The sequence below is a fragment of the Ceratina calcarata genome, unplaced genomic scaffold (genome assembly GCF_001652005.2).
Source record: "Ceratina calcarata isolate Rehan_Ccalc_2016 unplaced genomic scaffold, ASM165200v1 scaffold579.2, whole genome shotgun sequence".
Taxonomy (NCBI): domain Eukaryota; kingdom Metazoa; phylum Arthropoda; class Insecta; order Hymenoptera; family Apidae; genus Ceratina; species Ceratina calcarata.
Window position 1 is genome coordinate 1,250,144 of NW_017177008.1, and position 27,197 is coordinate 1,277,340.

At 37.9% G+C, this 27,197-nt stretch overlaps 8 protein-coding genes across 13 annotated transcripts in view; 5 read left to right on the plus strand and 3 right to left on the minus strand.

The window, feature by feature from the left end:
- Positions 1-6,361, plus strand: part of LOC108629601 (dexamethasone-induced Ras-related protein 1) — a 15,392-nt gene extending 9,031 nt beyond the window's left edge. Inside the window, exons 4-6 of the mRNA XM_018032367.2 lie at positions 1,970-2,159; positions 2,494-2,704; positions 3,167-6,361. Coding sequence (XP_017887856.2) covers positions 1,970-2,159; positions 2,494-2,704; positions 3,167-3,379 — 614 coding nt within the window. The 3' untranslated portion in view covers positions 3,380-6,361. The remainder of the gene's footprint in view (positions 1-1,969; positions 2,160-2,493; positions 2,705-3,166) is intronic.
- An 879-nt stretch (positions 6,362-7,240) lies between these two features.
- PMP34 (Peroxisomal Membrane Protein 34) lies at positions 7,241-9,774 on the plus strand. The gene is made up of 9 exons (XM_018032503.2): positions 7,241-7,608; positions 7,869-8,079; positions 8,163-8,223; positions 8,291-8,357; positions 8,433-8,581; positions 8,810-8,923; positions 9,010-9,257; positions 9,337-9,404; positions 9,480-9,774. The coding sequence occupies exons 2-9, from the start codon at positions 8,008-8,010 to the stop codon at positions 9,622-9,624; spliced, it is 924 nt and encodes a 307-aa protein (XP_017887992.1). The 5' UTR covers positions 7,241-7,608; positions 7,869-8,007; the 3' UTR covers positions 9,625-9,774.
- Positions 9,775-9,879: 105 nt separating this feature from the next.
- On the plus strand, positions 9,880-11,592 carry LOC108629602 (uncharacterized). The gene is made up of 2 exons (XM_026817432.1): positions 9,880-10,957; positions 11,015-11,592. The coding sequence occupies exons 1-2, from the start codon at positions 10,469-10,471 to the stop codon at positions 11,231-11,233; spliced, it is 708 nt and encodes a 235-aa protein (XP_026673233.1). The 5' UTR covers positions 9,880-10,468; the 3' UTR covers positions 11,234-11,592.
- On the plus strand, positions 11,486-12,542 carry LOC108629603 (uncharacterized). Its single transcript, XM_026817433.1, has 3 exons — positions 11,486-11,546; positions 11,590-11,877; positions 12,047-12,542. The coding sequence occupies exons 1-3, from the start codon at positions 11,486-11,488 to the stop codon at positions 12,295-12,297; spliced, it is 600 nt and encodes a 199-aa protein (XP_026673234.1). The 3' UTR covers positions 12,298-12,542.
- Positions 12,543-12,544: 2 nt separating this feature from the next.
- Positions 12,545-15,194, minus strand: LOC108629676 (uncharacterized). Its single transcript, XM_018032502.2, has 6 exons — positions 15,085-15,194; positions 13,756-15,008; positions 13,510-13,696; positions 13,032-13,429; positions 12,758-12,969; positions 12,545-12,687 (listed from the first exon to the last, which is right to left on the minus strand). Exons 2-6 carry the CDS (start codon positions 14,886-14,888, stop codon positions 12,671-12,673), a joined length of 1,947 nt encoding a protein of 648 aa, XP_017887991.1. The 5' UTR covers positions 14,889-15,008; positions 15,085-15,194; the 3' UTR covers positions 12,545-12,670.
- A 4,030-nt stretch (positions 15,195-19,224) lies between these two features.
- LOC108629672 (uncharacterized) lies at positions 19,225-20,937 on the minus strand. Of its 4 annotated transcripts, XM_018032496.2 has the most exons (4): positions 20,712-20,881; positions 20,320-20,608; positions 19,742-20,073; positions 19,225-19,650 (listed from the first exon to the last, which is right to left on the minus strand). In XM_018032496.2, exons 3-4 carry the CDS (start codon positions 19,942-19,944, stop codon positions 19,374-19,376), a joined length of 480 nt encoding a protein of 159 aa, XP_017887985.1. In that variant the 5' UTR covers positions 19,945-20,073; positions 20,320-20,608; positions 20,712-20,881; the 3' UTR covers positions 19,225-19,373. The 4 variants fall into 4 exon arrangements, with proteins under 4 accessions (XP_017887985.1, XP_026673272.1, XP_017887986.1 ...); XM_026817471.1 differs by lacking the exon at positions 20,320-20,608 and having other exon boundaries at positions 20,849-20,937; XM_018032497.2 differs by lacking the exon at positions 20,320-20,608.
- A 17-nt stretch (positions 20,938-20,954) lies between these two features.
- cutlet (chromosome transmission fidelity protein 18 homolog) lies at positions 20,955-24,937 on the plus strand. 3 transcript variants are annotated; one of them, XM_026817461.1, is made up of 11 exons: positions 20,955-21,041; positions 21,366-21,633; positions 21,707-21,964; positions 22,024-22,352; positions 22,427-22,893; positions 22,964-23,200; positions 23,269-23,609; positions 23,683-23,924; positions 24,004-24,266; positions 24,329-24,623; positions 24,699-24,937. In XM_026817461.1, the coding sequence occupies exons 2-11, from the start codon at positions 21,552-21,554 to the stop codon at positions 24,867-24,869; spliced, it is 2,685 nt and encodes an 894-aa protein (XP_026673262.1). In that variant the 5' UTR covers positions 20,955-21,041; positions 21,366-21,551; the 3' UTR covers positions 24,870-24,937. The 3 variants fall into 3 exon arrangements, with proteins under 3 accessions (XP_026673262.1, XP_017887977.1, XP_017887978.1); XM_018032488.2 differs by lacking the exon at positions 20,955-21,041 and having other exon boundaries at positions 21,352-21,633; XM_018032489.2 differs by lacking the exon at positions 20,955-21,041 and having other exon boundaries at positions 21,353-21,633; positions 22,033-22,352.
- Positions 24,938-25,090: 153 nt separating this feature from the next.
- Gbeta5 (guanine nucleotide-binding protein subunit beta-5) lies at positions 25,091-27,191 on the minus strand. The gene is made up of 6 exons (XM_018032490.2): positions 26,947-27,191; positions 26,677-26,885; positions 26,464-26,600; positions 26,279-26,397; positions 25,850-26,207; positions 25,091-25,769 (listed from the first exon to the last, which is right to left on the minus strand). The coding sequence occupies exons 2-6, from the start codon at positions 26,780-26,782 to the stop codon at positions 25,440-25,442; spliced, it is 1,050 nt and encodes a 349-aa protein (XP_017887979.1). The 5' UTR covers positions 26,783-26,885; positions 26,947-27,191; the 3' UTR covers positions 25,091-25,439.
- Positions 27,192-27,197: the final 6 nt, after the last annotated feature.

Below are 27,197 nucleotides of genomic sequence, written 5' to 3' on the forward strand. Positions count from 1 at the left end.
TATAGCCAATACATCCTTAACGGATGAAATCCTCGATCCGATAATGAAGAACTGTATTTTTTATACCATTTATCTCGTTATTTATCCCAGAAAGCCGCACACGTATGTACCTATTCGATGATCAAACTTGGAATCAAACGAGAAGTACACATAGTAGAACGTGGTGCAACGCAGCGAAGAGTTTCCATGATTATATTGAAATTAATTTGCCCGCAGAGATGGCTTGGTTAAATACGATCACCACGGCATGAATCCAGATTTCATGATGGTATTAACCAAACGCCGTGAGTCGAACGTTACTGTATTACGAGAACCAATCACGTTCGGGAATAATTCTGTAACTACGTACTACTACTATTTCGACATTCCCGTTAATACTGCAATGATTCTAACCAGGGATAATTGTCGATTACCCGAGCTGGCCACGGATTGTTATAGATCGCGTAACCATCCTGAAGGAAGACGTCTCCGCACGAATAACATTTGAAACGCCTATTTGAATGTCCAGAACTTGAAGCGAATACAAAGAAAGATTAAATTTCTTTACTTCAAGCATGAAAATTCCCTTTCGTGCCGGTATTCCGTCAGTTTGCAAAGAAAAACAATTATGCATCGTGTTTATGCAGGGAACTCGTTGGATTCTAGACGAACTTATAATACAAAGATTTACGATACTAAGTACAAACAATTTGTGTGTGTATGCACGTTATTCCAAACTATGGAATTCATTGAGTCACGTACGTATCTGTACAGTTTGACGAATATTCTAAAGCGACAGAGGCACTTGTTGCGGATAAGAAAGCAATATAAGATTTGCTTCCATCTTATAATATAAATCGTATTACATCATCTGAAATAAGCCATCCATTCGTTGTTGTACCGAATCGCCGTTACGAAAGACTCTCCCAGAGAATTGATTGTTCGGATTTCAAAGAAATGGGCGCACAATGGGTGAAGCGTGACCGCGGTGTTCAGAAGTGAAAAGGAATAACAGATTTATCCGAGGTAGATAACGCTTTTCACTCGGGTCGATCTCCGCCTACGTTAATTTTTTTCCACGATCTGTTTTCCCTCCGACAGAGAAGAGAGCCGGGAACAAGGTAGCCGACGTCCCGGCGAAGAACGTCCGGAACGTGGAACAAAATTCAGGAACGAGACGGCGACACGAAGCGCTTTACCCGTTCTTCGGATCGTGAAACCGTCTAAAGGGGAAACATACTTGAAAGCCCTAGGATATTCTAGGATTTCATGATGTCATGGTTAACGAAGTTCCGGCCGGCACGATTCCATTGAATTAAACACGATGGCTCGTTTTTATGATTATTCGCGACCGACGATCAACCTCGCACTCCGGAGTGCATTTAACCGTGAATAATAGAAATTTTCTAAATGGAATTAAATGGCCAAGGGCGAGGCAAATAAAATGTGATATGGGAAGTTTGCTTTTTAACGAGAAAGTAAGCAAACAAAAAGTAGCAATCCGATAAATATTAACTTAAACTTTTAATGCTTCTTTCTGTTGACCTGCAAATGTTAAGCTCGCAGTCCCAAATGCGTTCGCGATATAAGAGTGTTAAACGTTAATCTTTTAAGGTTTCATTAGAAGATAGAGATAGATCGGAAAAGTGTTAATGAGATTTTACGCAATAGTTTTTTAATGGCACTGTCGTCGAGATTCTGAACTTTCGAAACTTTTCAAAATGCTTCGGATCCCTTCTATCTAGTTTACAAATAATCCAATCGATTTTACCAGCATTAACCAACTTTCGTTTCTACAAGGATTTCACGTACAAACAGGGAAACTCGTTAAAAGACTGTCAGGAAATGTTTGCCGAAAATAAGGCAATACGAATAAATAATTGCGAATCTGACGCTGTTACGTTCGACGATAAGAAAAATGCGCGAAATTATTTCCTCTGTAATTAAAGGACGATGTTTATAATTTCAACGCGAGCATTTCGTGACGCAGGAGATCTGTTCGTGGTGGTATTCAGCTTGGACTGTCGGGAGTCCTTTGAGGAGGCCATCAGGCTGCGAGAATCGATCCTGGAAACTAAAGTGAGCGCGACCCAAAACGCTACGAAAAGCAGAAGCAAGAGTCACTTTAACTTGAAGGTTCCTATGGTCATCGTTGGAAACAAATGTGATAAGGAAGTTAGGTACGTTAGCATATAATTGCATCGAGAAAATTCATTTTCCCATTCCAATTTCATTTCCAGCATTAAGATTTTCTTAATTATCACCTATGAAAATTACTTGCATTATCATTTTCGTAATTATGAGAATTCTACATTGATAAAAATCCTTCTTGCTTCGATATTCTCATTCGTAATGAACGTTGGACGAAGCGATTTTTTTATATCACGTGTTCAAATCTATTCGAAATGAAAATGAACGACGAATCGAGTGAGAAGAGCGGTAACGGAAGTGCGTCGTTTTCGGCGAAGATTAACACGGGAACGAGATTACAAACATGTTGCACGGATTTCACAGAGTAGTCGCAATTGAGGAGGCGGAGGAGTACTGCAACAGTCAAGACGATTGTTGCATTTTCGTCGAGGCGTCCGCGAAGAGGAATTACCACGTGGAGGAGCTTTTTTACCAGCTGTTTGTGGTGGCTGGCTTGCCACTAGAAATGGCCCCGAATCATCACAGGAAGGTCCCCCTCACTTTCGGTTCACCCACCATGCTACCACCGTCACAGGTAAGAAATAATAATCATTGCACGATCGTTACTGCGTGAATTCTTTCTGCACCGCTGAATGAATGAACGAAGAAAATCATATACTAACTAAAACTAAATCGGATATTTAACGAGCGTTTGGTGCTGAAGAACGCAAAGTAAAAAGTAAAAATGTTGTTTCGCGGTGCTCGATTCTACGCGAGCGACGATTCGAAACGGTGGAAAGGAGAAGCACTCGGGCAATTTTCGCCACGGGGAAGTAGAGCGTGCAAAGATGCGTCCTAGAATTCAGAGGATCGCGAAACGACACTCAAATTTCGAGACGACATAATTGGACAATTCCAAAATTCAAGCGGAGACAGCGTGTCTTATGCGAATTAGGTCGAACGCGTTACGACGTCATTAAACGCGATTGAACGTTCGCGTTTTCGCGGGGATCGTTTCTCGACGAACGATTTGAAATCGCGACGAATTTGTTTCCAGCCAAGGCACAAAGGCACCTTGAGCATAAAGCGTCGCCTGAGCGACGCCTGTGGCGTCGTGGCGCCGAACGTGCGCCGGCCGAGCATCAGGACAGATCTGATGATCATGAGGACGAAAACGTGTTCGCTGGCCGCCGGGAACGAGAACAATGTGCCAGGATCGAGGATCACACTTCGTACCCACGACGCCAGAAAGACGTGCTCCATTCAGTGATATCTTCCGAAAGTCTTCGCGAACTTCAATTCGAAACGATGACTCCGTGCTCGATTCTCGCGGCGGATCGCGATCTCCCGCGGATACACCCATGCGAAATAGATTATTCTTTTCGCATCTCATGTTCGTTTAACGGAATAATGTTTTTAAATGACAACGTTCGTGCAGTAGAGATAATACTCGGCGAAGAATCGAGGTTCCTCTCCCCAGAGGTACCGTGAGAGCGACATAAACTGATATCGTATTTTTACGCAAAAGTCGAGGAGCATCGCGAGTAAACGGGAGTCGCGCGAAAAGGGAGAACACAAGATATCGTGAGCGAGAATCGTCACGGAAACGAGGACGTTTCAAACCGACCACGCTACTCGCCTTGATCAATTAAACAAATAGCTCTAGCATAACGTCCCGGAAATAACAAATATATTATTAAAACATAAGATACGATCCAACGACGGGTCGATGGCCGTATTAAATAAAACGGCGTCGATCGGAAGACGGAAGAGTTCGACGTAATTGCGGCTGAAACGAACGGGAGACCGTTCCCGTGATAACTTCTGGAGCTTTTCGAGCGTTATCAGAGCAGTCGACCATTCGCGCCCTTAGGCGAGGCAATTAAACTTCTTTTTTTCCCCGTTGTAGTTTCGCGGTGAGAAACCTGCTCGACCGAGCGATGATTTTATTTGCAGACGCCGGCAAATGATTTGAACAGTTTTTAATTACAATTTCACTCGGAATCGAGGGGAGATCTTTCGTAGCGTTTGCTGAAATGGTCGACTGATCGTGACACTTTGATTCTACCTTAAGTATGACTGTCAAGCCGATGCGAACCAAATACCGTATACGTGTATATAGCTAATTTATTTATGAAATAAGATGGCACATTGTACCGAGCACGCGTACATATGAGCATTTAATGCGTTTATCAATCATAGCGAAGCCTCGAATTATGTTCGACATCGTCCGAACTTTGGAAGTCAAGCCTGAATCTTATACACTTGGACGAACCACGAAATCTTTCTTAACAAATTATTTCCAAGAGACAAACAGTCGACTTGTTTTCGTAACCTTCCACATCCGAACTGTATTCGATTTATTCTACTCGGAATTTCTTTCGCCCTGCGACACCGCATATACGCGTACACATGCTCTACTCGATAATTAAACGATCGTTGCTGTACTAATCAAAGCGCATGGAAGCAAAATATGTACGAGAGACGTCTTTTCATAAAACTGACCCCTGATTTTCGGACCAAAAGAACGTTTCGTTCTCTTGTAATAAATGCGTAAACAACAAACCAATGCGCGTTCTTTTTTTTAATGTCCGATGTCCTTTTCATTAATATTAACACCGAGGACAGATCGCTGGTAATCTCTCCTCGGTGATATTAAATACAGATTTTCATTGACAGTAAAAAGTGATGAACCGGATAATTCTTTTGTCCGGTTTCTTATGACGAGCAGAACAATGTAGTTAACGATTTTATGAAGAACAAAGGAATACGCAGGTATATTTCTAATTCAACGCGACACGAATCGTCGACCTACGCATTTATACGGTCATTTTCGAGCCAACGCCCTGACAACCTAATGAACAGACATTTTCGTTCAACTCCCGGTAGATTAATTAGACCCAGAAAAGTAAGTTCCCCGTGGATCTGCCGGGAGCCCTGAAGTGAGGCCAATTACTCGATTAATACGTTAATTAATTTCTCGGCAACGCCACTTCCGTATCCATTTTTAGTGAGCCGAATTACAGATTACGACGAGATCCATGTATACGTTCCAATCTCAAAACTGGATAACTCAAACAACTTAACGTTTTTTGGAGTGTTTCAACTTTATACACTGGACCGTTTTTATTTTTTTTACAAGTTTTGTCATGTTATAACTACGCTACTAACTTGCACACAAACAATATAAATACATTGTACATATTATTGTACAGAAAACGACGATGGTTAAAGAGACGCTCGAGGGGTAGCCGACGTCTCAAGTATCGAGATCCCGGAGACAAATCTCATTAGAAGCAGTTTCGGTAAAGAAAGCACGAGGTGACCACAGAATTCCAAACGCGTGGAATGTTTAATTAAACTCCGTCAAGAACCCGGGGAATTTCGTACGAGGCGTCACAAGACTCGTGCATCATGCAAGTATCTACGTTATCGTCGCAGCCGTAATATCGAGGGTACAACAGCTTCGCCCGTGAACTGACCTCGTAATTAATTCTGATTTCTCGTTGCTCTACCATTTTAATTCAAGGGCTGCTCATTGAAAAAGATTTAACGCGTTGTTCCTCTTCTACGTTATGTTGCTCATGACGATCGGCCCGTCGTTCATCACGGGAAACTATTTATAATTTAAAGATCGTCCGTAAATTGGAAAGGTCCACGAGCAAAACTTCATTACGCGAGATATCCGCAGGACAAATCCTTTTGTTATCTCAGTTTCATCGGGAAATTGAAATAACGGCGATGGTTATGGGAAGCCAATGCATTTTCCGATATCTCGGAAGGATTGGTAAGTTGCCCCATGCGATGTTTGTGCAGCGCGTATAAGCAATCTGCAAAGTATTTACCAGTAACCATAGGATCGTTGAAAAAGAAAGAACGAGGCAGAAATCACTTTTCGTGGGATCGCGAGAGGCGAGCGCTCATGGGAACCCTGGAAATGAGTTCGCCGATCTAACCGAAACGGTGGATTTTATTTTAACGGGGTGGTTGGCGAAACTCGAGAACAGTCTGTACCTCTAACAAACTTTCGACATGAGAATTCCCAGCGGGGAGATAAATAGAAGATATCTGAAAGTGCGGCAACGATAACTATGAACGAACTACGAAATTTCGCACGAACAGTGGCTGCCACTGGATCCGCACGATAATAATACGAATGAATCATCGTACTTTCGATTTACAAAGAAAGAGGCAATAATGTTGTTTGTAATCATAACTTCGTGACAATAAATGTTCGTAGATAAAAGGTCAACATGATCGTAGTTATTTTCATCTTCGGCAAGCTCGTTCTTTCAATGCGCTGCTCTACCCCCTCCCGAATCCTAACTTTATTATTCTGATATTTCTATACATAAAATACATTATAAATAATAATACAGTAGAACGTCCATTATTCGGACGCCATCTTGCCAAAACGTCCTTTGTCTAAATATCCTATTATCCGAATAGAGAATAAATCCCTTGTATGTGTATGTACGTATCTAAACTATGGATTTAGCGATGTATACATTGTCACCTTCTCTACACGACGTCTCATTTCAATGTTAAATCAAACATTTCAGAATACGATATTCTGAGTGATAACGTTTTGTCGAAATCTGACAAGTATAATGAAATGAGAGAAGATACAAGGGAATATTTTGCTCTGCCCATGTACCATCACGTTTAGAGGCTGTTTCATTTCTACTACATTTACATACCTGACAGTGTTCATCGTTTTCGAAAAATTATTTATCAAAACGAATTTGTCTCGCAATTAGATTGAATAATCGACGTTCTGCTGAGATATGCTTAACATAGAATGAAAGAGAAACAATCTTACTGTTCAGGTGAAACGCCGGGCAACATGTTCCTCATTGCGTCTTTTCTTGAAAGGAGATGACAAACCCGATATACACTCCCGAAACTAAACGCGTACACGCACGAATCAATCGAAAACCGCGCACTGTCACTCATACTCGCAATAAATTTTACAAACGCACGAATCAATTAAACTGTAACGTTCTGTTAAATAAAAAATAACCTCGAGTTCGAACTTGAAAGCGGTCAGATGCGTACGATTAGAGCAGGCGCGTACGAGCTGCAGTGTCGACCTCTGAATGCGAGAAGCTGAGACGGCTGAGACTCTCGCGTATGCGCATTGCCTGCGAGGCACTGCCATCAATGAAAGTAAATTTTGTCGGGCGCGCCTACTGCCGAGAGTGCGATGATGAATCGGCCAAATACTTTCGAAAATGAACTTTGAACCACAGATAAAACTGTCGTCATTCTTTGGTCACGTTATAAAATATTAATCTATGCACAGTGTAACAAAAATTATACGTAAACTTTGCTCTTGTGAAGTAAAGTTGCACGTGGTTCCTACTGATTTACGAGTGAAATATATTTTGGAATATTTTTCTGCCAGTGTAAAGTTAAATGTTACCCAACTACAAACAGTTCCTCGATGAAACTGAACGAAACTGTCACGTTCCGTTTGCGGTGTGAGAACTGAAATACGTAAGTACTCGAGCATCATTATTTCGTTACGTACTCCACAATTGACTATACATGCACGATAATTGTTTCTGTATCAGTTCACGGTGCGGGTTTATCGGCAGTATCGATTAATCTATAATTTTTTATATAATAAATGCGTCGTACGACAACTTGTATACACTTCGACTACATGTATAAACTGCACGCGAATATTTCATATTGCAGTAATTAACTAATTTATCGTATTCACTAATCGATAAATTGAAATGTTCAATCGATAGGTATCGTACGATTCAAATTTAAACAGTAACGTATTCGAAGGATGTATTCATACATCTCAAGGACCGATTAACAAAACGTAAATCAAAGCAAAGTACATATTTCTATTGCTTAAAGTTTTTAAATAATCAGTGGTTAAAAATGGGTGGTGGAGGACGCGATACAAGCATTTTTAGTTACGATACGTTGGTGCATGCCATATCCGGAGCAGCCGTAAGTATATTTTTTTTAATACATTCAATCGTAATTATATACGTACATGTTAATCTTTAGGAACAATGTTTATTGTTCCACAGGGCAGCGTCGTTGCTATGGCAACGTTCTTTCCACTGGATACAGTACGAAGCCGTTTACAATGTGAGTGTATTTTCTATTATGTTCAAAATTCGTATTAAAAATATTAATAACCGTTTTATATTACTAGTGGAAGAAGACCGAGAATCAAAGAGTACAATTATCACGATCCGTGAACTGGTGGCAAAAGAAGGACCGTACGTTCTTTTTACGTAAACATATTTACATTATGATTATTTAAATCGTATCTACATTCGAAATTTCATTTTTAGGAGTACTTTGTACAGAGGAATAATTCCGGTTTTACAGAGCCTGTGCGCCAGCAACTTCGTATACTTTTACACGTTCCATGGTTTAAAAACTCTCAGAGGAAACAGGAACCAGTCAGCTGGAAATGATTTACTCGTTGCGTCAATCGCAGGTATTGTAGAATCTGCATTAAAACTGTTATTACAGTATTTCTTCGCTAAACGTGACAAAGTCCAACAGTTTACTATTCACTATTACAACTTTATGTTACCTTACCTTCGACCCATAGTCCATTAATGTTTGTAGGTGCGACTCTTTCCAAGACTTCGCATTGTTATTAATCGAAGAAATACTGTATTTATCATTTAATCAGTATTAATTGTAAGTTTGATTTATGTAGGCGTGATTAATGTCTTGACAACGACACCATTATGGGTAGTAAATACTAGATTGAAGATGAAAGGAATTGGGACCTCTCAGGAAAGAAACAATAACGAGTACAGCACGTTATATGGTCTGTATGTCTAAGTGTAAATTAAAAGCAAAAGTAAATATCTTTGATTTAGAAAATTATGAATTTTTTCTTCATTACTTTTCTAGGTGGCCTTTTACATATATGGAAATATGAAGGTCTGGCAAAACTTTGGGCAGGAACTTTGCCAAGCTTGGTATTAGTTGCAAATCCAGCTATTCAGTTCATGACTTACGAGTCTATTAAGAGAAGGGCTGTTGCATCCTTGCGCGGTGTGCAACCTCCTGCATGGATCTTCTTTTCAATCGGTGCCTTGGCTAAGATGATAGCAACCGCACTAACTTATCCATTGCAATTAGTCCAAACCAAACTAAGAGTATGTACTTTTCTTATTTACTCCATTTACACGTCAATACAAATAATTTCTCCAATTGAAGTTTTCATTATATTTTCAGCATGGTCACAATTATCCGAACTTACGACCGAACGCTGGCAGCTTGGAAATTCTATTTTACATATTGAAGTAAGTATGTTTTTGTATAACGTCGTCAACGTGATTGAATCCACTTCTTATGCTCAAACACGCAATTACTTGCAGGAAGCAAGGAATAGGCGGATTGTACAAAGGAATGGAAGCCAAGCTAATGCAAACCGTTCTCACGGCAGCTTTAATGTTTCTGACTTACGAGAAGATTTCAACATTTGTTTTCCGTATTCTATTACAGAGACCAATATTGAGATAGTTGTTCAAACATTCAGTAATGTAAAAATTTATTAATATCGTTTTAAAATGATGTAGTTCAGATTCAAAGTTAATTATAGGGGGAATTGATATGTATAATGCCAAATATGATTGTACCAAACTTTTGTGAAAAAGAAATATTGTTTGTTAACTCCCTCGTGTTGTGTCGTATAGACGATAATCAACGAGTTAGCATTGGAACGTCGGGCGAGGCTCTTTTGTTTAACCAAAAGCTTCAATATCAATAGAACGAAAAACTAGCCATCGCGTTTCTGTGTACATCTGGAAAATGTGAACCTAATCACCGAGAATACTGGCGAATCTCAAGAAAACGCACTTCCGGTTCCAGACACGCTTCCGCCGTCAATTCAGTCAACCCGCATCGCCTGTGTCGCAGACACGGAAAGTAGAACCGAAATGGAACGATAAACAGAACAAACGTGTCGACTCCGTTGATCAGCATAGCTTAACATTGAAGGAGATCGAACGCAAGCCCACAAAGGCTATTCTAAGAATCTGGAACAAATTGAAGCCACGCAAGACCGCGAGAAAAAAATTAGACCTCGCTAAGCACGAGTCGTTACCTTCTGTGTAGGTTTTTATGTCGAAGCAAACATGAAATTGAGTTCCTCGTGTTTTGTAGAAATTAATAAGCGTTTCGTTTATCTTGGGTACTTTAATATCTTCCTGTTTCTCTGATCTCTCATCGCATTAACTTGTCTGAGAAAGATTTTGTATTGTCGCCAACGGATATTAATGTATCCGAGATAAACAGAATGCGGTGCATTCTATGCGAATGAAGAATAATTTATCTCAGACGGAGATCTAATCATGTCGAAAAAACGATGAGCGCGAGATCGCAACGCGGGGTCAACGACGTAGCGGCGACCAAACGATTTCGTAGCCCGAACAATCGCACGCCAAAGCAGCACATTACGTATGACTATGATGCTGCGATCAGTCAGCCGGACGTACCGAATTTATTAAATTGTAAGAAGATCGGTCGCGGCACGATGGTTAGTGCACCGATTAAAAAAAGGGCCGTAAAGCCTCGCTTAAAGGGACAAATTACGTCGAGCAAGAGTTTTCAGAAAAAGTCTCAAGAATTAAGAGCGAGACAAAAGAATGCGAAAGAATTATTGTCTGTTAGTAAGAATGCGAGTCACGAGAAAAAAACGAATGCCCCTAAAGGCATTCTCGAGGAAGAGAAACAGGTCGCCGTAAAAGAGAACGTTACCAGCAATGGTGATGTTGACAATTCGTCAAATCGCTTGGGGGTGTGTTTTCGTTTTCTTCTCCTTCTCTCTTTTATTTTCCGTTTTCTTTTCTTTCCATCTTGACTTTATTATAATACATTAAAAAGTGTTGCTATCACGATATGACATATTTAGAAGAATTTAATAATGAATGACGAAACTATTTTATCCAAGGATATAACAGAAGAAACGATCACGACTGATAATCAAGATCGAGTCGCGCAGGAAAAAATTAAAGACGATGATTGCGAGAGTATAACAAAATCGCCAGTTCCGGTCAAGGGCAGTAAAATTCCCCGAGCGAGGATTAATGTTTTTCCTGTTCACACGTTTCAGGAATTCCATCCGGTATAATATTCTTCTGTCTCAAGAAATTAAAATAGTAAAAGTTAAATGACAAGAAATGGATTATGCCGTAGGTAAAGAAATTGGCAGTAAATAAATTGAGATGTCCTTTAGCAAATTCTGCTATCGACAAGTTAGTTAAAGTCTGAAGACTATAAAAAGGAATTATCTAATATTGCTAGAAGGAGCGTTTTAACAATTAAATTTTAATATTAAGGATTGAAAATCAAGAAAGGGATGGAAGAAAAAGATCGTGTAAAGATGAACCCAATTCATGTAGACAAGAAATGGTTCGTTTCGACGAACTTCAAAACCATACGAAGTATGCACGGAGAAAAGTAAACGCAAAGAAAGAAAATAATAATAATTCACTCAGAAACATTGCATTTTATTCAGAATAGTTTGGAACGGAGTCGAGACTTCAACGTTGGAAGCAGATGAGGAGGATGAAGATTCTAGATCGACGTCTGCCGATGAATCTCCAGCTATTATTAGCAGCATCGATGATCCTCGTGTTTTAAATATTCTACGTAGCTTGAAGCTCAACTGTCCGTGTAAATCGTGTACGGAACAAGATCCCCTTTCCAGCAGTCGACAAGAAGACGATAGCGATTTAAAAAGCTCATCCCCAGAAGAGAATAGAAAAAAAAAGTGATTGAAGTAATTGAGTTTTGGTTGGCCAAGAAATTTCTATTACCCTGTCAGCGTTTCTTATTGATTAACGTGAACTGTTCGTAACTGGATCCGATGTATCTTCTGGCCAACCTGTTTAATGAATTTGAAAGTAATGGTTCTTACGATGATTTTACATGATTATGAACAGGTCATTGAAGCATCGGAAGTACGTTGATTCGAGTTCGGAGAACGTGGACGTATCGTCTGATTGCAACAGCGAGAACATGAAAAGAAGGAAAAGTCGACGGAAAAGTATTTTAACTCATCGTATTAAAACTAATTCAATGATAAACGCGTCTCCGAAAATTTCAAATCGTCGACGATCCAACTTCTCCTTTTTTAATACTCTTTTTGACATCGTTTTCTGGCCTTATTTGTTTCTAAAAACGAATCGGTGATAGTTCGCATTCTTTTTTCCTTTGAAAAAGATCATCAAAAAGAAAAAAATCATCTTTTGAGGAAACGAATATGTTTATTTAGCGATTCCTCTAAATAATTTTCTAGGAGAAACCAAGAAACTGTTTTATAAATGCACCATTCTTTTATCGACAAATTATATAATTTTATCAATTGATAATACATTTCATTCTTCGTACAGTTTACAGAATATTTCGAGAAGTATTTAATAGAACGCTACTGTATATATTTAGTATACAAAACTTGAAAAGCGTGTTAAGAAAGGATTATGTATTTACAAAGAATTAACAAGAGAAGCGAGTTAAAAAAGATGTGAATGAGGGCAAAATCTAAATAAAAATTTCATTCACGATTTTACAACACGCCGATTCCTGAAAACAAAAGAACAATGTTAGCATTCTTCGATTAAATCTCGCTTTCCAACCCGATTGATTGACATACCTTTTTTCATAGGTGTTGACATGCTTCTATGGAGCTTCTTTGAAAAAAATGACAGGGTCAGTTTGTCGTAGAGATTGTCGATTTCACTGACTGTATTCTCTAAAATTCGCGTAAGAGCTTTTTCGTTTTGTACCAAAGCCCTGTCAGCGATTAGAGATAAATGTAGATATCCTCTATACGTTAACAATGAAAATCCGATTCCTGTGTTAACTCTGAAATGAATATACTTGCAGTTTGACGATTTTTCACATAAAAAAAATAATATGAAAATTACCTGTTCGGTATCCAAAAAACCATATTTTTCAAAGGGTTGCCTAATAGTCTTACTTCTTGAGGACCAACTAGATTACTAAATACCATCGTGCTGTGGCTTTTAAATATCGGTCGTAAGAGTTTGTCAGGCAATACAGCTGAGAGGTATTTCATCACCAAAAAATTTACCATGTAATCTGGGCTCCTCCTCAGCTTATTATTAGCTCTTTTGATATCCTCGAGGCGATCCAGGATTTGTGAATTTACAAATGGATCAGCTAATTGTTTGTTATTTATCTGGGAAATGCAAAGCGATAATATACCAACTGAGAAGTTGTTTTGTAACGGGAGATTTTCGCTCCATTCTTCGATTTTCATCGGCAGAACGACGCTCAGTCTCGTTGGGACAGGTTCGTTCGTCTAGAAAACATATCGACTTGAATCACCGCAATAATTTATTTATGAAAAGAATACGTGCGATGAAAAAATTGATTTCTTACACGCAGAAAATACTTGTGTAAACTAGCGGACAAAGCAGCCAGCAAGACTTCGCCAAATTTGGCGCCTGTAATACATTTTATATTTTGAATTTTGGTAAACAGTTTCTGATCGCAAACGTTTTTAAAATCGTCCTCCAGCCAATAAGAGATTATCTTTTCCCCTGACAATTCTGCCCCATGGAGTGCACTGCAAAAAAAAGTACTTTCAGTGTGCACGTACTTACGAACAAGATAATTAAAACGAACCTTTTGTCCATGCTTCGGAAAGCTTGTTGAATCAAACAGCCAGGGGCTTCAATAATGATCTTCGCCAGTTTTAAACACACTTGGATCTTCTTACGAATTCCCTTCTCAAATTCAAATAGAAAGACGTTCAGTTTTTCGTATTCTGCCCTTAGGAATATTTTGATCTCCTGTTTCAAATCTCCAAAATTAACATTTCGAAAATACTTCAAACCAGCATCGATCTGATCTCTCAGCAATTTAAAGATCTCCAAGTACACCGCGAAATGAATGAACGGCATGGACGCCGACATAACGTCTTTCTGATACGTACACTGCAATTTAGTGTCTCGGATTAAACAAGGACTTGCTGAATTCATCGTAGACGTAATCTGACCGGTCTTCTTTGTTCTCTCGGTCTTAATTTTGAAACTTATGTTCTCCAACTGTAAGAACGTTTCTGGGACTGGTTCCTTGTCGACGATAACGTCTCTGAACAGCTTAAGAAGAGCCATACCGTCCCCGAGGGAATGGTGAACGCGAAACAAAACGGGGACCCTAATTTTGCTCGCCAAACGTTCCTCCGTTCGCCGAAGATAATGATGACTCGATCTGGGACAACACTTGCCGATCAGGATCTCCCAAGATGCCGTGTGATTCTCGGGTAACGGCTGATTGCAGACATTCCATAGGACCCTTCTCAAGTGGCCGTTGTAAATGTTATCGCAGAATCCATCGCAATTCGTACGTTCGTATTCCAACCACCTGACTCGCTCCCTCAGATCGATCTCTTCACTTCTCTCCCAGTAATAATAACCGAACTTCCTCTTCCTTTTGTACAGCAGCTTCTCGAACGGCGAGCACACTACATTATTCCTGGCCAATTCTCGAAAACGCTCCAGGAAATTCACGTTCGAATGCCGCGCGTCTTTCTCTATGATCAGAAGGATGTTGTTCACTGAAAGTGCCGACGGATGTTCCACGGCCCAAACGCAATCCGTTCCATTGAGGAGACCCACGAACTTCTCCTTTAATTGTATTCTTAAAATAATGTCTATGGCGCGGCGATAGAGATACGAGAACGCTAACAGCAAAATGATTAACGGAGAAAAAAGAAGAGTATAAAATGTGAATAACATCTCACAGATTCTCGACATGGTGTTTTATTATTTTTACACTTGTTGAATATCTTCTTGATTATCAGTGATTATTATCAATAATGGAAAACGTCTGAACCCTGTCACTGTTAAGTCTTTAATCGCACATGCCTGTGCAACCTACGAAATCAAATAAAAATGAGATAAATTTCGTTTCCGAGAGGACGTTTACTTGTCATTTACGACGTCGACTTACATGATTATTGATTAAAGTTTGAACGACAGGAGTTCCGTCAGTGCCGGGCAGCACCAAGTAAGACCAGACTGAACAGAGTTCTCTGCTTTTATAGTGAAGCACTTGCCATCGATCGCTGCTAACTTGATTTAACGCTACTCTTTTATCCGGATATTATCTTTCAGTTGCATAATTTCTGATATCCTTACACGTCCGTCCCTATGCTAGCGAACACGACCTACGATCTTCTCCTTAACGCGATAGAAACTCTGCAACTGTATGGTTTTACGAATCTCTCCTTTGTAAATGCACTTACGCATACAATTTCTTTATTTAGATTCTAATGACTGAACAGTAAACAACGATTACACGTATGTTTAAAAGAAAAAGTAGTGTTGCTATTTCTGCTCATGCTGCATTACGCTCTTAGTTCTTGAAGCGATACAAAATTTTTTCTGCGCAGACTCATCTTTCAATTTTCGTAATGCATCCTAAAACATGATTGCTTCTCATTAAATTCACGCTTATTAGAATGTCATTACTTTAATTAAATTATTTAAACCTGTAACATTTCGATGGAATTCTGTAGCCGGATTTCTTGATCATCTTTCCGCTTTTTCAAGTTCAAATATTTTTTACAAACGTTCTTTACCACTTTGTTCCTTTCGACAAGTCTATCACCGATCGTTAATAATTTTTGTTGTAAACTATTGATCTAGAATTTTACCTTTTACATTAAAAGTTTACTTTCGAATCAGGAAGAATTACCTCTTGCAATTTTTCGTTGAGAAAAGATCTCGCAGCGTTAAGCTCCCGTTTTAATTGGTAGTTTTGCATTAACAAAGCGTCATATCTGATAAATAGTTTAACGTTAACTCTCTTCTGATAATACATAAGAAATTACTAAAAGAAAACGAATGTTTCTATTTCCTATGGAACATCTTATATAATTAATAAATAATGCTACTTTTGATGCCAAGTTCTTTGCACTTCTTTCTTCAGAGATTCTGGCAGTATTATATCATTTCCGAGACGAATATCCGTCACGCTTTGACGAAATAAATCTAAAACCGTAATTTACGCTATTTTATTTACCATTTACGGTATTTGCTTTACGTTTTAACAACTTTCAAAGGTCCTCGCGTACTGAGCATGTTCTTGTTGCGTTTATTTGCCTTCTTGAGATCGTTTACCATAACTTTATTCTTCATTTTTAAATTCGAGTATTGCAACCATCGTTCGGCCTCCAAGTTCCGCGAAATCATCAAACTCTCTTCCAAAGATTTCACGGTATCGCGAATGCTTGTTACTTTCATAACGTACTCCTCCGCTTTTCCTACACAAAAATCTTGCACGTGTTTCTGATGCATTTTATAATAAATATATTTAATGTACTTTTATGAATATCGATGCGAGTGAGAAGATATTTGAATATCGCTATAATAAATTTGCTAAAACATAGAAAAAGATGCGAGCAGTCACTGTAAACAAGGAGGGATAACTTGAATACGAAATATTAACAGATTTATTATTAAAAAGTTTTATTATGATACAAACATACTGGAATTATTGTGTCCTGACAAAATTCTTGGATACACATATATTTTTTACAATATATTAACATGGTAGGAATCATTCTTTTAAACGCAATGAATATAATATGTTACATATGTAGCGAGGAAGTATGTGACAACAATATAACAAATATCTTCTTCAAGTCTTTCCATTCCATTGATCCCTAGTTGGAGCTAGGAGAACACGCCACGTTTTCTAACTCTACGTGCGAAGTGGTTCCTGAATCCCTCGAGTCTTCTGAACATGCCACAATTTCTATTTCTACGTGTGAAATGGATCCAGAGTCCCTCATGTAATCTGAATATACTATGTTTTCTATTTCTACGTGCGAAGTGGGCCCGGAATCCCTCGAGTTATCTAGACATTCCATATTTTCAATTTCTAGCTGCGAAGTAGATCCGAAATCCCTCGATTCATCTGAACGAGCCAAATTTTCCATTTCTACGTGCACAGTAGATCCAGAATCCCTTGAGTCATCTAAACATTCCATATTTTCTATTTCTACGTGCGAAGCGAGATCGGAATCTCTCGACTCATCTAAACATTCTATATTTTCTACTTGTACATTCGAAGTAGGTACGGAATCCCTTGATTCATCTGAACATATCATATTTTCCATTTCTGCATCCGAAGTAAGTTCGGAATCCCTCGAGCCATTTGAACATGCCAGATTTTCCATGTATGCTTCCCACGTGGGTCCGGAATCGGAATCCCTTAAGGCATTTTTAATTAGCCATTTTCTTAACATAGAATCGTGGGGCAAATTCAATTTAGTGCGAACAAACTTGTAAGCCTTCGGAGAGTACGAATACAGTGACAAAGCAAAGCTTCTGATCTCCTCACTGTATCGTTTTCTATTTTCCGACGCCGACGAATTTTGTAATTCGTTTTTCAAAATACTTAAGAAAAACCCGCTAAAGTGCTTGTGCAACACATCTTCTATCGACTGCTGTTTACGTATGTTATTTTTCTTTAGGTTCTCAATGGTATCGTTCATGTTGGTTAATCGAGCTTCTCGCCGCAATAATCGCTTTTGAAGTATTTTCACTTTCTGTCGTAATTCTATCACAGCCTGCGATGGTCCTAAGGTATTATCACATAGTTGGACCCCGACATCCTTCTTCTGTACCGTACTGTATTCTTGCTGTAAGAATAAAGTATAATTATAGGTTTCAATTCATAGATAAAATTATATAAACGCGATGAGAAAATTATACCATTGTTTGAATGGCAACATCCCTTTTTCCCGTAACATTCAGGGTGTGCTGTAACAATAAAATGTAAGCATAAGTTTCATTTCAGGCTCCATAAACAATTTCATGAAAACATTATAAGAAATTCATACCACTATGGATTGCGGCTGCTCTTCGTTAAATACTATATTTGTACTTGAAGTTGAAGGCCCACAATTTAGTTTCTATAAAATAATACAATTTCTGAAGAAATAGATAAATTCATTTCTTATATTATACAATATATTTCTATGTTAGCTATGTAATGTACATTTGAAATTACAGTAAAACCTCGGTTTTCGAATGACTCTCGGAAGTTTGGGAATGAAGCTTCTGCTAATGTACAGATGTTTACATACCTCGTTAGTAACATCGTAATCAAACAACGTTGGTATTGCATCCCGCTTTAAAATGCGTCGCACGCTTGTAGATGTGGTAGGTTGAAAGCAATCAGTAGTAAAATGTTTACTACAAATTTTGCTGTATTTGCATACTTTGCGTCGTAAACTCGAAGGTATCGCCGCAACGAACTTCTCACAGAACTCCACGTTTGATGGAAAACTGCACAAAATTATACCTCTTATAAATATCAATGTCACATACATGGTTTTAGTTATAAGAAAATGAGTAGTATAACTTTAATTTTCACTTACGAATGAAAAGCAACATCTTTGCTTTTCTTCCATTCGCTTTTACAATTTTTTATGCAGCATGAATAACCCATTTCTTTTTTCTCGCACACTGAACGTGAATAACTCTAACCTTAACGGTGCTTTTGATACAAACAAATGTTAGTTGTCGCAACGTCTCCACGGTCGGTTCGGTCGGTCTGTGTACCCCTACCATAGGCAGATTCATTGAGATCTATACTAGCTGGAGACAATATGTAATACCCATTTATACATATATACATATATATCGCACGAGCTGCAGCCGCGTGTTGGTTTGTCGGGCGCTAAAGCTTGACTCCGGCATACTTATAGACGAAGGATTAAAAAATATAAGAAAACAACCATACTTTTTTCGGTGCCGCTATTGTCCTCGCACGTCGGCCGACTCACCAGCCTAAAGACATCCAGCGGATATGCGTTTTTTCCAGCAAATATCTGAGTCACTAATAGTAAACGCTGCGCCTAAACTCTGAAGCCTGTATCTCCGGAATATCTTTATCTATCCTAAGACAATTCATTTTTAGATTGATGGTAATATCGTAAATGTGAACAAAGAACTGCACCTTCTTTCTTTTCTTTATTTCAATTAAATTACATAATTAAATAAATGCATACAATGTGCAGTCGATGAAAATCCCTTGTTTGCGGATCGAGAGTTGAATCTTGTTTGTTATAAAAATATACACGAAATAAATACGCCTATATTGTCAAGTATCGCAAATTAATGCATACAAAATATATTTAATTTGTTTGCAGCATAAAGTACAGAACATCACTTTGAGTCTATATTAACATGTTTAAAAAAGTATAAAATACGATATGTGTTTGTTAATCATGATGTTCCCGGACAGGATGTGGCCAGGTTGTCTGTCACGTATTGTTGAAAATCCTCATGGATGCTCCGCAATTGTCCGGAACAACAATCCTTCGTCCTCTCCAATACGTCGATCAAATCTTTCCTTTGCTCTCCTTGACTTTTTAACGCTTGGTTGAAACATCTCATTAGATTCGTATCTATCGGCGGTACATCTACTGCATTATTCCGTACGACCTCAACTCGATTAATTAACGTGTCCAGTGATAATTTCTGTTCCTTGCCGTCCGATTGCCTAAAAATACGACTTCTCTATTTTTTTACCATGTCGAATTGAGCATATTCGCTGATTATCGTCGAAAAAAATAAAAGTAGTAATCGCTTACAAAATCTGTGAACACATATCGTACAATTCCAAACACTTAATATTGTCAGATTGGTTCTGAGAGTTCAAATAAAAGTAAAGCATCTCCTTTCCGGAAGGATGTTCTAAAGTTTTGTATATATTGTTCGTAATGTCGTTTAATTCACTCCTCTTGAGTCCGGAAACACAGTTTTTGAAGCAACCAACCATTTGGGATTCCTGCATACTTGACGCTTTGACAACCGACAATTCATTACACCTGGCTTCTCATTACTAGCGGACTTGAACAGTTCGCGAAAGTTTCATTAAATATATTGTCTGAACTTCGAATCCATGAACACTTGAATATCTCGGCTGTAGGCATTACGAAAAGGATATTGTAAGAAACGAGAATGTCTTATCTAACTACGTCATGAGATACTATCGCACTAATAATGTGGGTGATGTGGATAATATAATAAACGCAAAACAGTAGAATAGGGCAACTGTTTTACAATTATGTAGATCTTTGAATGCGAACAATAAATAGTTTAAGAGCTACATCGACTTAATTTTATTACCATTCCTTTAAAATTATATTATTTATTAGATTCACAGTACCTTTGATTCGTTAATTAACTGCCAATTATATGATCAACGCGAAAGTAACATTGAGAAATTAATTATCGATTCAGTTGCTAAATTTCGTAAACGCACGTACTTAACGACTGTTAACCGTTTGCGGTCTGTTGCTCAGAAGATCTGAACAAGTGTGGCATTCATGGATTCAGGTCCGCGATAGTATTGATCGCAACTTTTACGATATCAGTATTGCAAGGGTCTCGTGGTGGCTGATTATTTTTATCAGAAGGGTTGGTTGCCAGCACGCGCTGAATCGACATCGTATATCCTTAACCATTCACGATGAAATTATTATCGTATGATTTTTCGGTCCGACACTTCTTTCATAGGATTTGTTTGAAATTTACAATCGACGCTGTGGTAACGCTTACCTCTCACCGTATTCAACAATTCATAGGCACAAATATCAACGAATTTTAAAGCGCTTCGAGTTCTCCACGATTTCTGACATAGCGGCTTAAAGCGATGTATGTAACTGTTTCTGAATGAGACGAAGACAAAATTTCACCTTGCTATTCGTTCAGCACCGTGGCGCAGACTGAAGAACCGAAAGGAGACTCGCGACCTCGCGGGTCTCGTGCCAACGAGCGCCAGGCGCTCAAAATATATTCACCGAAATACGTACAACCAGTAAAAATTCTATTTCTTATTATAGCTACATTAGCCGTAGGAACTGTACAGCCATAAAAATGTAACAAGCAGTAAGCAATTTACGGAAATTCTCGAGAGTCACTGTGTCGTCGCATGTAAGCGCGAATTGGCATCGCATACCAGAAATGGTCTTTATTATTCGAAGCATCGTTTGTGAAACAGCTTCTCGTTATTGTAAATGCAGAGCACATATATCTACTTCATGAGAAAATATTGATACGGAAGGCTTACGTCTTATATAGTATATGTTTGACTAATCTTACTAAAAATCTTTACTTTGAATCACATTTTTTCTATAATAACTTTGCGGCGATACATGAATTGTATTTTTCCTCTGCTTTATTTGAAATTAAAATCATTTCGTTTTATTTAAGACGAAAATATTCGATACAATAATTGCACTCATCCGTTTATTCATCGATGTAGTGTATTTAAAAGTGGCCGCGCCACAAAATTGGCAGGAAAATATAAACACCTGTCACAAGAATGTACAAGAATTAAATGTATAGTATTTCTGTACTATATAACTATTGAAACACTGTTAATCATAAATTCTAATCATGAGCTCTGAATTTCCGGATCCCGACGATGAGTTTGACTTAATACACGAAGAGGAGTACGAGATCTTGAGAGAAATAGAAGGTAGTCGAATTATAACCTTGTCCTGCTTTTGTATAATTTATATAAATACAATTTTAACTTATTATCCATCCAGAACTTAAAAAGAAAAAGGATGATCTGTCGAGAAATGTTGGACAGTCACAAGAGAAGCTGAGGAATAAAAATGAATTAAATTCTGCTACCCCAAATTTAGATAAGGACTTAAACACTCCATCGTGTAGTATACAGAGTGAATTGCATGCTCCAAGCACTAGCAAAAACAATGGCAATGTTGAGACAGATATCATAAGAAAGAGGAATTATGATGAACTGTTTGGTGATATTTCTGATATATTGGACATAAATGATTTTGGTATTTATTTAATGCGTATATAATATTAAATATCCAAATTTGGTGACTAACTTTATTAGAATTTATAGTTGTGGAGCCAAGAGAAAAGAAACCTCGATGGGATGATGCTCAACAAGTTATTAAAGCAGTATTAGACAGTAGAGAAAAGTTTCATGAAGTTGGCAAAGGCATTTCTGTGAGAAGGAAACATGAAGAAAGCAAGAGAGACACGATATCATTGAGAGTTCCACACTGGAATTTTGTAGCCGTGACTAGGCCGGTCGATGCAGAACGTATATACGTAAGAGTGAAGAACGATGAACAAGTTGAAATAAAAAAAAGCAATTGTATATTTTCTGGTTTACTATCTGTGCCATTTGGTCAGCTTAAAGCTGAAGCTGAAGAAATTGTAAGTGATTTAGATATATACATCACTGGTCTTGAAAGGACTGTGTTATTATCTGTATCGAAATTATTTTACAGATAGTACAGAATGTTAAAAAAGCTAGTTGTGAAACTTTCAATATTTCTACCACGGCAACTATGAACGATGATGAACTGTGGGTTGACAAATATAGACCCAGATCATTCTTAGATTTACTTTCAGATGAAAATGTGAATAGAAGTTTATTGCACTGGTTGAAACTTTGGGACAAAGTAGTATTTAATCGAAATTACGAACAGAGTAAAAGGAAGAAACCGAATTTTGCGTTAAAAAATCGAAATCGCATTAATGCTTTTCGTACATTCAATAATCGAAAGACCGAATTCATGTTTGAGAAACCCATCGATGAGGTGGACAGTAGAGGTTTTCCGGTTCAAAGAATAGTACTACTCACGGGACCACCTGGATTAGGAAAAACCACATTAGCGCATTTAGCAGCTAAACACGCTGGTTATAACGTAGTAGAAATTAATGCAAGCGATGAAAGGAGTCCTGATGCATTTAGGTAATTATGTTATGTAACTTTTATTTAATTAGTAGTTAAACACTGTATAATTGTCGATTGTTAAATGTAGGGAGGTACTTCTCGCATCGACGCAAATGAAAGCAGTGATGGGTAGTGATCCTCGACCGAATTGTTTAATTTTAGATGAGATCGATGGAGCTCCTGCAGCATCGATCGATCTTCTTTTGAAATTCGTGCAAGGTAAATTGATTGAGAAAGGAAAAAAAGTAAAAGCCAATAAGCAGACTAACGTGTGTCATCGTCCTGTGATATGTATTTGTAACGAGTTATACACTCCTTCCTTAAGGTAAAGCATTCTCGAAGGACTCGTCAGCTTCCGTAAACAAAATAAAATTCATTTTATATTTCTTGTAGAGCCCTTAGAATGTCTGCGCTCGTTATACCAGTACCAGAAGTGAGTCCCGCGAGACTAGCAGACAGATTAATAGAAATTGCAGAAAAAGAAAATCTAAATGTTAGTCCGGATGCACTGATAAGACTGGCAGAAGTATCTAGTTGCGATATTAGATCGTGTTTAGGAGCATTACAGTATATGGGTGGCACTAAATTCAAAGATGATTTCTCATCTGCTTTAAAAGACAGTCGAAGAGGACTGTTCGATTCATGGAAACAAATATTAACAATTCCAGTAACTAAAGGCGGAATACTTCCGATTCCACAAAGAGTTCAACTTGTTTTAAAAACTGTGCGAAATGGTAAATTGTATTATATAATTATGTACATATATTATATTAATACAAGTTGTTTTGAATATTAACGACATTTAAGGAGAATCGGAGAAATTGGCTTCTGGCATATTCCATAATTATATAAAGATTCGTAATGATAAATGGAAATACATTGTACTGTGCTTGCACTGGTTTGAATTTTTCGATGAAATTTCATCTATGGTCGCAAGTTGTCAAAATTGGTCGATCATGCCTTACCTAAATTATGCATTCGTCACATGGCACTTGTATCTTGCAAAAGCAAAAACTGTTACAATATCTTACCCTTCTACTATGTATGAAGTAAGCATCGCAGCTATCGCAAATGCAAATATCTTTCGGAACAATAGTTATAGTTTACGACAAAATGTTCCTTTCATAGATGAAGCAGAAACTTGAAAGAAGCGAAGCAATCCTAACAACGGTACACCGGTGTAGTGGTCGTGATAGTACGATTTTAGCAATTGATTATGCTCCGTTTTTCCCGGATTTACTAAATCCTCTATTACGAACAGTGTCTGGGCACTTACATTCGAACAAAGAAAGAAACGATATTAATCGATTAGTTGATATTTTACTTGATTTTGGTCTCACCTTTACTCAAGAGAAAAGTATCGATGGGAGTTATAACTACAAATTAGATCCGTAAGTTACAAAATTGTGCTTTACATTTTTAAATAAAATACATATTCGAATTGTTTTTTCAGTGATGTATTTGAAATAGGCATTTTTCCCGAATGCAAGAATCGGCGAATGCTAGCATACGCAGCAAAACAATTAATTCTTCAAGAATTAGAAGCTGAGCGCGTACGACGAGCAGCAAATATCACTAACAACAAAAGTGATAAAGACGCGCGTAATAATGCACCTGTTGATCGAAAACCAAAATCTAATATTACAGAATCTAAATCTAATACTACTGAATCTAAATCTAGTACTATCGGATCTAAATCTAATCCTATGGAACAATCTAACAGAATTAAAGCAGGAGTAAAAGAAATTGTAAGAAAAATTTATTCGACTTTAATATCATTCTTCCTCCCTGCAAACATATTAGATTTGAAATTATAATTCCAGCAATACAAAGATTTCTTTGGAAGGCCAATTACTGTCGATCAGGCTAAAGAGAAGGATAAGGGATCTGTGAAATCGGGGAGACTTTCAAAGACTGATGGTACGTGGTATAGGTATAAAGATGGTTTCAGCAATGCTGTCCGTCGATTTGTTAGAATGGAAAAGCTTCTTTGAATTATATTATTTATGTAATACAAGAGTTGTAATTTATTAAATTTTATACAATTTGTCATTAAAAATAACCGGCTTTAATGCAAAATTATTCTGTACCAATTCTGCCTGTGTTTCCATCACTCCCGGTTGAGGGAATCTCAAGAAACTAATAGATCAACCGAAATATTTCTCGACTTAATCCATGAAACGATGCAGGGAAGAATTATAAATAATACATAATATGAATGAACTAATTTTTTTATTGTTTAGTTTCATATAATACTGTAGTTGATTAAATAGATATAACTAACTGTCTGCACTCGATTTCTATAAATTAGGACCAGCCTAAAAATGATCAATCTCATTAAAATCGTGACTAAGTATCATGATTCGTGACCTGTCTCATTTTCTATCTACTATTCGTATCACGTTCTTATGTCACGTGATATTTCGCACGTCTCATTAGTTCGAAACAATTTAATAAAAAAAACAAAGGTTTTACGTTGTTATGTAATTTTTGAAATGTACATTCTGCACACGGGAACAACTTTAACTATCGTTAGTAACATGAGAGATTTGATTTTAATTCAATTAAGCCCAAACTCGTAGAGTTGAGTCCCAGCTCCCAGTAGAAAGGGCGGTCCCGTCCGGAGAAACTCTTAAACAAGATACTCGATTCTCGTGTCCGTATAAAAATGCAACTCGCTGACATTTCAGAGTATCCCATATATTTACAGTGTAATCATTGTAACCGGCAAAAAGTAAACGTCCGCTGACGCTTAAGTCAACTGCATTCGCCCCGAATATGATACTTTCCTTTGCGTACACCGCTATTTCTCTGTCGGCACGTAAATCGAAAAGGCGACAAGTTGCATCGTCAGAACCAGTCGCCACGGCATCACCGCCTGGATGAAATTTTACCTAATTTGAACATAATACAATGTAATCTTCCTTTTTATAAAAGTGCAATCCTATTTTTAACATGACTGACTTTTACGTACAGAGTTAACGTCAGACTGATGTCCTTCGAAGCTTTGAGCACATTGGCCGGTCCTCATGTCCCATATTAAAACCATTTTATCGCAACTACCGGAGACGAACGTGTTACCAGTCTCACTCGGCGCCAGGTCGATCGACATAACGTCACTGGAGTGTCCAAGAAAACTCTGTAATAGTTGACCACTTTCTACGTCCCATAAAGCACACGTACTATCTCCACTACCGGTCAAAATTTGTTGATCGCTATTAGGGAACACGCAACAAGACATGTAAGACGTGTGTGTAGCAACAGTCTTTTTACGAGTTGATACATCATCTTCTTGACTCAAGGGATAGACAGTAACTTTGTTATCTAGTCCTCTGCAAGAAGTAAACGTAAAATTTCATGTAAAGGTAACAGTACTTATTATTTTGTCAATTTAACTGTGTACCCGCAAGCAACGAGACCACCACTCGGAGCATAAGCACAAGCCATAACCCATATGGTTGGCATAGTCAAAGCATGTTCTTTATTTGTTGTAAAAGCGTCCCATATTATCATTTTTCCATCCTGCCACAATTTCCATGAACAAAGCCGTGAGTCAGTAAAAGTGAAATATTATAAGTGCATTCTCACCTGTGAGGATGATACGATGTGACGCTTATCAGGGGACCAATCTGAGCAAAGAACTTTCGCTTGATGTCCTTTCAAGATACGACGTGGTTTTACATTGATACAACTGATTATTTCAAGTCTATCTGCTATACTAGCAACTGCAATAAAAGATGATTGACATTATATATATTTTTGTGTACCATGTAATAAATTTGATTGTAAGCTAATATTTACGAGTAATGTCATTCAATTTTTGTCGCTCATCGTCTAAACGTATCTTTAAACTCTCTGCTTCTTTCGCTAACTTTTCTATAAGCTCCAGCTCAGTGGCAGAATCCATGTTTTCGTGTTTATACTGAAAGACTTGTTAGCAGGAAGTATTTGGTTCTATGAAGAATATCATCTTTATTTCAGTGCTATTACAAAAATCAAACTTTTTTGATCTGAAACACAATTACTGATTAAAACATGATACATTTTACGTGTAAACAATGAGTTACTTACCTGTCCTGTCACCTGCCTTTCTTCAAAAATAACTGCAGGGCAAGTGCAGTTATTATGGGAATAATAGATATACTCCTGCATGAATGTATACTTTTTATTATCCTCACTCCATTTTCGATAATTATTCATTTGCTTTCACATAAAATCAACGTCTACGCGCGTTTTAAAGACGGTCGCTAGTAATAATCAATACAATACGATAATAACAAACTCCAGCGCCGGTGCAATGATGAATACATTCAACCAACGTA